The following is a 12,116-nucleotide window of genomic DNA, read 5'->3' as shown; positions in this document are numbered from 1 at the left end:
TCAGCGAGGTTGGTTTCTCTAGAGGCCTGTCTCCTTGGCTCGCAGATGGCCACCTTCTCGCTATGTTTTCACGTGTCCTTTCCACTGCGCACGTGCAGCCCTGGTGTCTCGTCCTCCTCGTACAGTGACACCAGATCCCAGCCCCATCCATGTAACCTCATTTAACCTTAAGAGGCCCTATCTCTCGATATAGTTACATTGGGGCTTAGGGCTTCAACCTATGGATTTGAGGGGTCATAATTTAGTCCATAGCAGCTGGACCAGCAGGCCTCAAAGTGTGGTCCTTGGACCAGCAATATCAGGATCACCTCGGAACTTGTTAGAAATGCAAATTCTCATGGACTCTGCAGAACCAACCATGTGGACAAATGAAAAATGGCTTTTGTCTACAAATTGTAGTGATCGACATAAATGGTCTGTGTCTGGCTTAAGACAGCTAGCTGCCTGAGTCTGCTCGTTCCCCTCCATACAGCCTTTAAAACCTGCGTTCCAGGTACTGCTGTCCTTGCCGTGTTGGTTAATATCGCTGCTGATGAATGCTGGGCTTGTTAATAGACACCCAAGTGAGGTTACTCCTGCATCCCTCTTAACTGGTGTGTGTGTGTGTGTGTGTGTGTGTGTGTGTGTGTGTGTGTGAGTGACAGAGACAGAGAGCAACACAGAGAGGTACAGATAGGAACAGACAAATAGTAAGGAAGAGAGATGAGAAGCATCAATTCTTTGTTGAGGCACCTTAGTTGTTCATTGATTACTTTCTCATATGTGCCTTGACCGGGGGGGGGGGGGGGCTACAGCAGAGTGAGTGACCCCTTGCTCAAGCCAGCGACCTTGGGTTCAAGCTGGTGAGCCTTGTTCAAACCAGATGAGCCTGTGCTCAAGCTGGTGACTTTGGGGTTTCAAACCTGGGTCCTCCATGTCCCTGTCCGATGCTCTATCTACTGTGCTACCACCTGGTCAGGCTTAGCTGGTTTTTGAAAACAAGAATCCACTGTGCTGATTGCTGTTAACAGTCAGGGCACAGGTCAGGTGCTGGAGTTGGTATGAAGGATTTACACAAGTTACCTTGTACTTGATCCTGCTGAGATCCACCTGCAGTGGACAGTGAGAGAAGACAGAAACTGTCGGGTCTCCCCAAAGTCACCATGGGTTTTGGATTTGTTTTCAGGATTTTTTCTTTTACTCTTTTCCTTCTTTATGACCTTTGGGCCATAGGACTACCCAGTGAACGCTCGGCCATCAATGTAACTCGACAGACTTTGCTGCTGTTGATGGTGTGGTTATTGAATTTCTGTGATAAGAAAATACATTCTTTTAAAGAAAAATAACAAGTTTTTAGAAGTTAAAAAAAGAAATGCAAATTCTCCAGGCCCCAACCCAGACCTACTGACTCAGGCATCCCAGAGTCAGGGTTAACAATCTGTGTTTTAGCAAAGCCCTCCAGGGGACTTGAATGCCTGTGATATTTGAGAAGCACTGCGAGACTCCTTCAGGGCAGTGGTGTCTGAGCTTAGTGGGACTCGAGTCCGTAGAGTCCCTCGGAAAACTGCCAAGAGCAAGGCAGGCTCTGGGTCTTGAGTTTCTGGCCAGCTCATGGAGAGAGGGACCAGTTGCCAGAACAGCCACGTCACATGCAGACTCGGGCCTAGGACAGCAGCAGTGCTGTCACCAGAATTACGCTCTGAGGTCTCTGAGCCAGACTCACATGTTGCTGAGCTCCCCGGAGTCCTCGTGACAGCTTTGAGTCTATAGAGTCCTGGATCCTGCTGCAGTCCTGGGTGGAAGCCCGTGGCTCCAGCTGTGGGGAATTGATGGCTTTGCTGGCAGATGCTGGTGAGCTCTGTCCAGCATGGGCTTGGCATTGTTTATAGCAGTCCTGGGGGCAGACAGTTCCTGTTCCTCTGCCCGTTTCAGCCCCAGCTTAGGGACGGGGGCCACTCTGCCTGCTCCAGATCATAAACACAGTCTAACAGTATGTCAGTCTGTTATGGACCGGGTGGGTCCAGCAGCTGGGCGAGAAGCAGAGGTGGTTTCCCTGTGAGGAAGCCTTTTACACTTACATGCCACGGCATATGTTGAAAAAGATCTTTTGTGTTCACAGCCAAGAGAGTAGGATGCAAATCTGAGTTGTAGTCTAATTTATTTTTAAAGTTGGTGGGAAGGAATTTTGTGTTTTATTTTATACCTAGGATAAGCCAGAAAAAAAAAAATTACCTTTATATTCACTAGAAACTGGATGAAACCAGCATGTTGCAGCGGCCACTGGATTTATTTGCACTGTGACCTTAGAAAAGTCACCGAGCCTCTGAGTATTTCTTTATCATCTCTGCCTGTTTACAGCACAGAGTTGTTATATAGAATAGAGATAATTCATGTGTTGATTACTCTTGTGGAAGAGTAATCAACATTCTTTGTCATAAGTAGGACTAATGAATGCAAATTACAGGAAACTTTTTTTTAAGAAACCTCAGTACTTAAAAAAAAAAGTTTCCACCCATTAAAGCTAACTAGCTAAAGGCAGACAAGTGCTTTTTCAGGTAGTGAGCCTCCTCATCCCCAAATGCTCTCTCACCCTGGGGCCTACCTCTTAGAATGCTGTAGAAACAATTTTGGATTGGGAGGCAAAATCCCTGTGGAAACTGGAAGACTGTTTTTTGGGGGGACCTGGGTAAACTGAGAGTGTCTTGTTTGGGTTCACCAATTTTTTACCTAAGCCCCTAAAATGAATGATTGACTTTGGGCTTGGCAAATGTGACTTGGCTGGCTGTTTATGTGCTGGAGATGGTATGTGGAAACCTTCTTCCTGTGTCTGAGTTTCGGGAATTTCCCATATCAATAGTGATCTACATTTTTTTTTCCTTGAAATTGTGAAAGTTTGCAATGTATACCTGATTGATGGTAAATCATTTTAATTAATAACTATACATAACCAAAGCATTTTTCTTCTTATTCGGCCGTTCTTACTATTTTTTATTTGCTCACTTTGCACAGTTTTAATGTGTATGTCTCAAGACTTCTATAGTCATCATATGCTTAAATACAGTTCTAATGAGACAGGAAAATGGAACAGTCTTCCTTATCAGTCATGTATGGACTACCAATGGATCTTTTCTATTTTGTTTCAAGGTCAGTGGAGAAAAATTATATGACTGGAGTTTACAAGGATACATAGTCGTAGAAGATTTCTGGAAGGAGAACTTTCAAAAGGTGAGAAAGACCTTTTTTATTGTCTTCCTTTGGATTTAAATATGAGGTTTCACTAGGGTTTTGTAAAATTCTTGATAACCCTGTTTGCCCAGTCTTGTCTCTTCTGTTTATTTATTACATCTCACTCTGATTCTCTGGTGACCATTAATGGAGGAGTCATAGAACTTCCATGCTTCTGCTTATTATCAGCAGGGTGACTAAATGGGAACCATAAAACGCGTTCCACAGCAGGCTTAGACCATAATTGCCACTGTGTTGTATTTATAATTTGCTCCACTCTAGTACATTATCTGAAAGTTTTATCAAAACTGGACACAAAAGGAACATACTGTACTCCCAGGCAAAAGACAAATAACCAAGACTCTTCTTGCTGTTTCGCTTATCACAAGCTCCTGTTCTTCCCTTCAGCAATACTGTATCTCAGCTACAGGCCAGATTCTCTGTGCTGACTGATGGACAAATAAGAGAGAGGAGGTTGTGTAACTGTAAGGACATGTCATCTTTTTATCTCTTCTCGCAGCCACACAGCTGATTGGATGTCACCCATGTTTACTGGAATTTTCTTTCCCTGATTAGGGAGAATTGAGTACAGAACAAGTCATGTGTCTCCTCCAAGCACTCAGAGACACAGCTTGCTAAGGGAGAATTAGAATTCTTATATTAACATACTTCTACATCGTAAATGGAAGGAAATTCATTTTGACTCCTGTCATTGCAAATCAAAATGTTCTTTTAAAAATATAACTGTCTGGCCCTGGCCAGTTAGCTCAATCAGTCAGAGCGTCATCCCGAAATGACAAGGTTGTGGGTGTGGTCCCAGGTCAAGGCACACACAGGAAGTAACCAATGAGTGCATGACAGAGTGGAACAACAAGTGAATGTTTTCCTTACCCCTCCTCTCACTCTCCCTTCCTCTCTCTGTGTCTCTCTAAAAATATTAGTCAATCAATCAATAAAAATTTAAGCCCTGACCCGTTGGCTCAGTAGTAGAGCATAGGTTTGGTGTGTGGATGTCCTGGGTTTGATTCCCAGTCAGGGCACACAGGTGAAGCAACCATCTGCTTCCCCACCCTTCCCCCTCCTGCTTCTCTCTCTCTCTCTCTCTCTCTTTCTCTCTCTCTCTCTTCCCCTCCTGCAGCCATGGCTCTAATGGCTGGGGTGCATCAGCTCCAGGCCTCAATAGCTCAGTTGTGAGCATGGCCCCAGATGTGTAGAGCATCGGCCCCAGATGGGGGTTGCCAGGTGGATCCCGATCAGGGTGCATACGGGAGTCTGTCTCTCTATCTCCCCTCCTCTCATTTGGAAAAAAAGAAAAAGAAAAATAAATAAAAAGAAAAAAGAAAAAATTAAGCCCTGTCTGGATAGCTTCGTTGGTTGGAGCGTCATCGTCCCGAAGCGCAGATGTTGCTGGTTCAATCCCCATTCAGGGCACATACAGGAACAGCTCGATGTTCTGTCTCTGTCTCTCTCTCCCTGCCTCTCTAAAATATATAAAATATAGCTATCTCAATATTAAAAATCCAGATTTTGGAACTGCAATTTGGAAGTAATGTTATAGAATAAATTATAAATCCTCCTCATTGTATACATAAATAATCTTCCAGTGAAATCTTGACTAATTTTTGTACTGAAAGTTTTTCAAGAAACGAGTCTCTATTGAGCCTATTTAAACTAGGTCTTCAGGAGGAAGTTCTGTATCAATACCGAGTGCCCTTTGGCATCCCTTTTAAAGAATAAACACTCATTGTTTTACTTTAGTTTTTTCTGACATTTTCTTTGGAAGCTTCCTTTCCTGTTCAAAAAATTCCCTATATCCACACTGAGTTTTATATGGGAAAGGAAAATACTAGAATGTCGGGACAGTGTATACAGCCCTAGAAAGAACCGTAGAAAGCAAAACTCAGCCTCGCTCTGCGTGTTCATGGTGTTGCCAGGTAGACAGATGCACACCAAACCCAAGCAGCCTGCCCCTGGAGCCTCTGGCCTGGAAATCGTTTTCTCTGCTCTGATTCAGCCCAGTGCAAAAGCAATAGGACTGTGGTTGGAATGCAAATTAAACAGGCTGGCATTTTATGATAATTTAAAAGTGTTAGATTTTCAAGCAACTCAGATTTATATGCATGGGTTTGGGGAGTGATATAGTAAAGATGTCTTAGTAGCTCGTGGTTGCTCTGCATTTATTCCTCTCGTGTCCTGAGCCCTTGCCCTCCTGGAGTCATAGAGAACTTAGTGTTCTCCCATTTGTTTATTCTCAAAGCGTAATTTTCTTGATAGCTATCTGTTTCAATAGAAGGTAATAAAAGTGTTGACTACCTAAACATTTAGCTCAAGTTTTAAATGAAAAATAGCAGGCATTATTAATTCAAGATTTGATATACTTAGATTTCAGGAATTATATGATAGTGAAATGACTTTTTTTGTTTGTTTTTAGCGAGAGAGACAGACAGACAGGAAGGGAGAGATATGAGAAGCATCAACTCACAGTTGCGTCACTTTAGTCGTTAATTGATTGCTTCTCATACGTGACTCGATCTGGGTTCTCCAGCTGAGCCAGTGACCCCTTGCTCAAGCCAGCGACCTTGGAATTCAAGCTAGTGACCTTTGGGCTCAAGCCAGAGACCTTGGGCTTCAAGCCAGTGACCATGGGATCATGTTGATGATCCCACACCCAAGCTGGTGACCTTGGAATTTCGAACCCGAGTCCTCAGCACGTCCCAGGTCGATATTCTATCCACTGTGCTACCACCGGTCAGGCAAAATGCCATTTTTAAAAATTAATTTCCCTGCCCTCCTCTTGTTTAATTTTGTGAGTTTCAGCGTTTTGGGTTTGTTTTCTTTCTTTTTTCTTTTTTTTTTTATTCAGGGACAGAGCGAGAGTCAGAGAGAGGGATAGATGGGGACAGACAGACAGGAACAGAGAGAGATGAGAAGCATCAATCATCGGTTTTTCATTGTGACACCTTAGCTGTTCATCGATAGCTTTCCCACATGTGCCTTGACCGGGGGCCTTCAGCAGACCGAGTGACCCCTTGCTCGAGCCAGCGACCTTGGGTCTAAGCTGGTGAGCTTTTTGCTCAAGCCAGATGAGCCCACGCTCAAGCTGGCGACCTCGGGGGTCTCAAACCTGGGTCCTTCCGCATCCCAGTCCGACGCTCTATCCACTGCGCCACCGCCTGGTCAGGCTGCTTTTTGTTTTATTAACAAGAGCATTGCCTGACCTGTGGTGGCGCAGTGGATAAAGCGTCAACCTGGAAACGCTGAGGTTACCGGTTCAAAACACTGGGCTTGCCTGGTCAAGGCACATATGGGAGTTGATGCTTCCTGCTCCTCCCCTTCTCTCTCTCTCTCTCTCTCTCTCTCTCTCTCTCTCTCTCTCTCTCTCTCTCTCCCCCCCCCATAATGAATAAATAAAAATTCTTAAAAAAAATTAAAAAAAAAAAAGAGCATAGATTTAGGCTACCTTGGAACAAGTATCTTTTAGGGACCAGTAACTGTCTCTGAAGGAAATCAAGGATCAGGGGATACTTTATGAAGGAAGTTTTTGTTTCTTAGCTTGTTTGGAAATTGGTTTTCAAGTCAGACTTCAATTACTAGTTTGTATTAGATACAATATAATTCCTAGTTGTTTGTACTGTAATGATGGAACAGATGTACATGATTTTGGTTGTAAATAGTCAAAGACATTTGTGGACACTGTTTGGAACAAGGCCCTGCAGTTTTCAGTGGTATGAATGATGGCTCAGGTCTTAAGTTTGTTATTTCACATGGAGTTATATTACTCTCAAAGACCCTAGGTAAGTGTGGCGTTTTTCTGCTCTGTCACGTCTCTATTCCCTTTTAGCAATTCTAAATGTTTGTACTGAGTCCTGGACCAATAAAGTTTGGATGAGTCTGTCTTTCAATTCAGTTGTTGTCATTGATCAGTTAAGAGGAATTTATGTGCTTCAGCTCAAGTGAACTCTTTGTCAAAACTGAAGCAAAGATGAGTGTGTCCAGAAATATTGTCATCACAGGGTGGTCTAGGGTTTGTTTTTGTTTGAGATAAAAGAGCAGACAATATATAGTTGACCTTTGAACAACACAGGGGTTAGGGGCACCTACCCCCTACATAGTAAAAAATCATCAATAATTTCTGACTTAGCGAAAACTTAGCTGTCCTTTGGTATCTGTGGGGATTGGTTCCAGGACCCCCTGAAGATACCAAATCTGTGGATATTCAATCCTCTTTATAAAATGGCATCTATCAATGCATAGAGTCGGCCCTCTGTATCTGTGGCTTCCATTGCTTGGTTCCAGAACAGTACAGGAGTTTATTGGAAAAAATCGCAAATAAGTGTACCCACGCAGTTCAAACCCATGTTTTTCAAGGACCAACTGTTTATATACAGTTAAAATCAAACACTATAACAACCACATGCGTACCAGTCACTCATCTACCTTTAAAAATAGGAAATTACCAATGCCTTTCTTTTTTGTATTTTTCTGAAGCTGGAAACGGGGAGAGACAGTCAGACAGACTCCCACATTCGCCCGACCGGGATCCACCCGGCATGCCCACCAGGGGTGACACTCTGCCCACCAGGAGGCGATGCTCTGCCCCTCCGGGGCGTCGCTCTGCCGCGACCAGAGCCACTCTAGCGCCTGGGGCAGAGGCCAAGGAGCCATCCCCAGCGCCCGGGCCATCCTTGCTCCAATGGAGCCTTGGCTGTGGGAGGGGAAGAGAGAGACAGAGAGGAAGGAGAGGGGGAGGGGTGGAGAAGCAAATGGGCGCTTCTCCTATGTGCCCTGGCCAGGAATCGAACCCGGGTCCCCCGCACGCCAGGCTGACGCTCTACCGCTGAGCCAACCGGCCAGGGCCTTACCAATGCCTTTTAAGTTCTTCATGGGCATCTCCATCTCACCGGAGGGAACTACTATCCAAAATTTTGTTTTTCATTTCCTTTTTTTTCTAAGAAGTTTCTTAAAAAAAATTTTTTTTAACTTATAGATTGATTTTGAGAGAGAGAAACACTGATTTGTTGTTTCACTTATTTATGCATTCATTGGTCGATTCCTTTATGTACCCTGACTAAGAATTGAACCCACAACCTTGGTGTATCCGGACTCATACTCTAACCAGCTGAGCTCCCTGGCCAGAGCTTCATTCCCTTATTTTTCTTTAAACTTTTCTCTTAGTTTAACCACATACATATATATTCTAAAGCACTGTAGTTGAGCTTGCCTGTCTTTGTCTTTATTATATATATATAAAACAAATAAATATGTAGAGTTTATCTAGAGGGAGTCTTACTATATGTATTATTTTGTAACTTGTTTTGTTTCCCTAACATGTTTATTAGCTATGTATGGCTGTAGTTTATTCATTTTCACTGCTGTAGAATATTTCTCTGTTGGAAAATGCCCATGTTGATGGCTAGCTGGGTGGTTTTCATTATTGCTGCACACAGACCTGTGAGCATTTTTGTACATGTGTTGTGGTTCATTAGGAGTTTTTCAAGTCTGGAATTCCTGATTCATAGGGTCTGTACATCAGTTTTACTAGACAGTGCTAAATAGTTTTCCAAGTGGTTGTTTCCATTTTTGCCAGGTTGCTGACTTTAAAATACTTGATGTGTGTGTGTGTGTGTGTGGTTTTACTTTATTCCCCAATTTTTATTTTGAAAAAATCTCAAAAACGACAGAACAATTGCAGCAAGAATACAATGAATATGCTCTTCACTTAGATTCACCAATTAATACTTGGCTACATTTACTTTGTTTATCCTTTTACCTGTGGGTGGGTGCTCACACACACTGGTATTTTATTTTTCTGAATTATTTGAGAGTTAGTTGTAGATATCATTGCACTTTCCACCCTATCTAATTCAGTATGTATTTCTAAAGAACACGGACATTGTCTTTTTTTCTTTTCTTTTTTTTAGCGAAACACACAGAGAGACAGAAAGACGGAGAGAGAGAGAGACAGACAGCCGGAAGGGAGAGAGATGAGAAGCATCAACTCCTATTTGCAGCACCTTAGTTATTCATTGTTTGCTTTCTCATATGTGCCTTGACGGGCGTGGGGGGCCTCCAGCCGAACCAGTGACCCCTTGCTCAACCAGTGACCTTGGGCTTCAAGCCAGCAACCTTTGGGTTCAAGCCAGTGATGATGGGATCATGTCTATGATACTGCACGTAAGCCTGTGACCTTGGGGTTTCAAACCAGGGTCTTTGGCATCCTAGGCCGATGCTCTATCCACTTGCGCCACCACCTGGTCAGGCAGGACATTGTCTTATATAATCACAATATCATTACTACACTGAGAAAAGTTAACATTTTATTGTTTACATGAACATTGACTAATATACAATCCATATTCAGATTTCTCCAGTTTCCCCAAGAGTATGTTTCCTTCAGCAACTTAATTTTTATATAACAAAGGGAATTATTATAAGGCAGACACCCAGGTAACCATCATCTAAGGCAGAAATATATATATATTTATATATATTTATAAAATATATATATAACTTTAACATCTACCCCAGAAGCCCTGCATATAGCCCACCCCAATCACAGCCCTCTTCCTCCATCCAGGAATACCTACCATCCTGACTTTTTTTTTTTAAGTATTTTTTTAAGTCTTTATTATTTATTTATTTATTACAGAGACAGAGAGTGAGTCAGAGCAAGGGATAGACAGGGACAGACAGACAGGAACGGAGAGAGATGAGAAGCATCAATCATTAGTTTTTCATTGCATGTTGCAACACCTTAGTTGTTCATTGATTGCTTTCTCATATGTGCCTTGACTGCGGGCCTTCAGCAGACCGAGTAACCCCTTTTTGGACCCAGCGACCTTGGGTTCAAGCTGGTAGGCTTTTGCTCAAGCCAGATGAGCCCACGCTCAAGCTGGCAACCTCGGGGTCTCGAACCTGAGTCCTCTGCATCCCAGTCTGACGCTTTATCCACTGCGCCACCGCCTGGTCAGGCCCATCCTGACTTTTTAATTTATTTTTTTAGAGAGAGAGAGAGAAATGGGGAGAAGGTGAGAAACACCAACTTGTAGTTGCTTTACTTTAGTTGTTTACTGATTGTTTCGTGTACGTGCCTTGATGAGGGGTTGCTCAAGCAGAGCCAGTGACTGCTTGCTCAAGCCAGCGACCTTTGGGCTCATGCCAGTGACCTTGGGGTCATGTGAGTGATACCACACTCAAGCAGACGACCCTGCACTCAGGCCAACAAGCCTGCGCTCAAGCCAGTGACCTCAGGGTTTCTAACCAGCGTCTCAGGTTTCAGCATCCCAGTCAACCGCTGTATCTACTGCGCCACCACCTGCTCAGGCTGTACCGTCCTGACTTTTGTACTAATAACTGTATTCTCTTTCTTAATGGCCTTTTCATCCATATATTTATCCCTGTCACTTCAGTCTTGCCTGTTATTATTTTTGACTTGATATGCCTTTTACGTTTTTTATTTTTGCCTTTTAAGTCACTTTTATTTTATTCATTTTAGAGAGGAGAGAGAAAGGGAGAAAGAGAGAGACAGAGAGGGAGAGACAGAGAGAGAAGGGGGGAGGAGCTGGAAGCATCAACTCCCATATGTGCCTTGACCAGGCAAGCCCAGGGTTTCGAACCGGCGACCTCAGCATTTCCAGGTCGACGCTTTATCCACTGTGCCACCACAGGTCAGGCTTAAGTCACTTTTAATCTACAGGCTCCCTTTCTGTCCTTTTATTTTTCTTACCATGTATCTGTTAAAAGAACCTGGCACAGTTTCCAGTAGTGAGTTTTGCTGATTGCACACCTACGCACAGTTGATCAATTTCTTTTCCGCATGTTCTGCAGGCTGGCGGCTCAATCCCAAGGCCGCTTAATTAGGTCATGTTTGAGCCCGTTGACAAGGCTCGGTCTACGTAGGCACATAAATCTGATTTTTTACTTTCTGTTTTGGTGTTAGTGACTGTTGATGCTTAATGCCCAGACCCATTGGCTCACTGGGCTTGGAAAAGGTGTTTTCTGCTCCTGTCACTTCATTTTCAAATATTAGCTGGAGGACTTTAACAGGGAGCCACTCTGCCTCCTTTTCCTGTGTAGTTAATTACCCACTTATGGGAAAGACAAGATGAATGCTTGATTTTGTTAAAAAAAATTCTATTGCTTTGGGAGAGAGAAACAGAGAGAAAAACAGAAGGGAAAGGAGAAAAAGAGAGTGAAGCATCAACTCGTTGTTCTACTTAGTTCCATTTAGGTGTGCGCTCATTGGTTGCTTCTCAAACAAGCCTGACTGGGGATGGACCCATGACCTTAGGTTGATGCTTTATCCACTGAGTCACCCACCTGGCCACGGCCAGTGCTTGATCTTTTAAAAATTGTATTTATCCAACTTTAAAAATAATTAATTGGTTCTCTCATCCTGAGAAGGTCACCAATTAGTTTTTTTAAATATCGTTATGCATTTGTAGATTTAGACATATTTGGGTTTGAATGCTTTGTAATTCTTATCCTTATTAAAGTTCAGATTGCCCCATTTTGACTAGTAGAAGTTGGCCCTGAGTTGTTTTGACATGGCCCCAGACATCTGTGATAGTTTTCTAATTTTCTAGCATGTCTGAATGGTCCCAGAATTTCTCATTGTTGTTTTAATGTATGGTTCCTTGATTACTAATGAGGTTGAGAATCTTTTCACATGTGTATTGGTTTCAGCTTTTTGAAGTACCTGTTCATGCCTTTTGGTCATTTTTTATATGGGTCATTATTTGTCCCCCCCCCTTTTTTTTTATACAGAGATAGAGTCAGAGAGAGGGACAGATAGGGACAGAGACAGGAAGGGAGAGAGATGAGAAGCATCAGTTCTTTGTTGTGGTTCTTTAGTTGTTCAGTGATTGCTTTCTCATATGTGCCTTGACCGGGGGGCTACAGCAGAGCAAGTA

The 12,116-nt window shown here is 43.2% G+C and overlaps 1 protein-coding gene and 1 non-coding gene across 3 annotated transcripts in view; both read left to right on the top strand.

Annotated features, from left to right (window-relative positions):
• The window catches only part of APOO (apolipoprotein O), a 67,085-nt gene that overhangs the window by 42,074 nt on the left and 12,895 nt on the right, over positions 1-12,116 (top strand). For both annotated transcript variants that reach the window (XM_066356304.1, XM_066356303.1), the window contains exon 7: positions 3,124-3,204. In XM_066356304.1, the coding sequence (XP_066212401.1) occupies positions 3,124-3,204 (81 nt within the window). The remainder of the gene's footprint in view (positions 1-3,123; positions 3,205-12,116) is intronic.
• LOC136386670 (small Cajal body-specific RNA 3) lies at positions 337-473 on the top strand. The gene has a single exon (XR_010748018.1). It is a non-coding gene; the product is annotated as a small Cajal body-specific RNA 3 (non-coding RNA).

The sequence above is a fragment of the Saccopteryx leptura genome, chromosome X (genome assembly GCF_036850995.1).
Source record: "Saccopteryx leptura isolate mSacLep1 chromosome X, mSacLep1_pri_phased_curated, whole genome shotgun sequence".
In the NCBI taxonomy this organism is placed as follows: Eukaryota; Metazoa; Chordata; class Mammalia; order Chiroptera; family Emballonuridae; genus Saccopteryx; species Saccopteryx leptura.
Note: the sequence above shows the minus strand (reverse complement) of the source record. Positions and strands in the feature narration are given on the sequence as shown.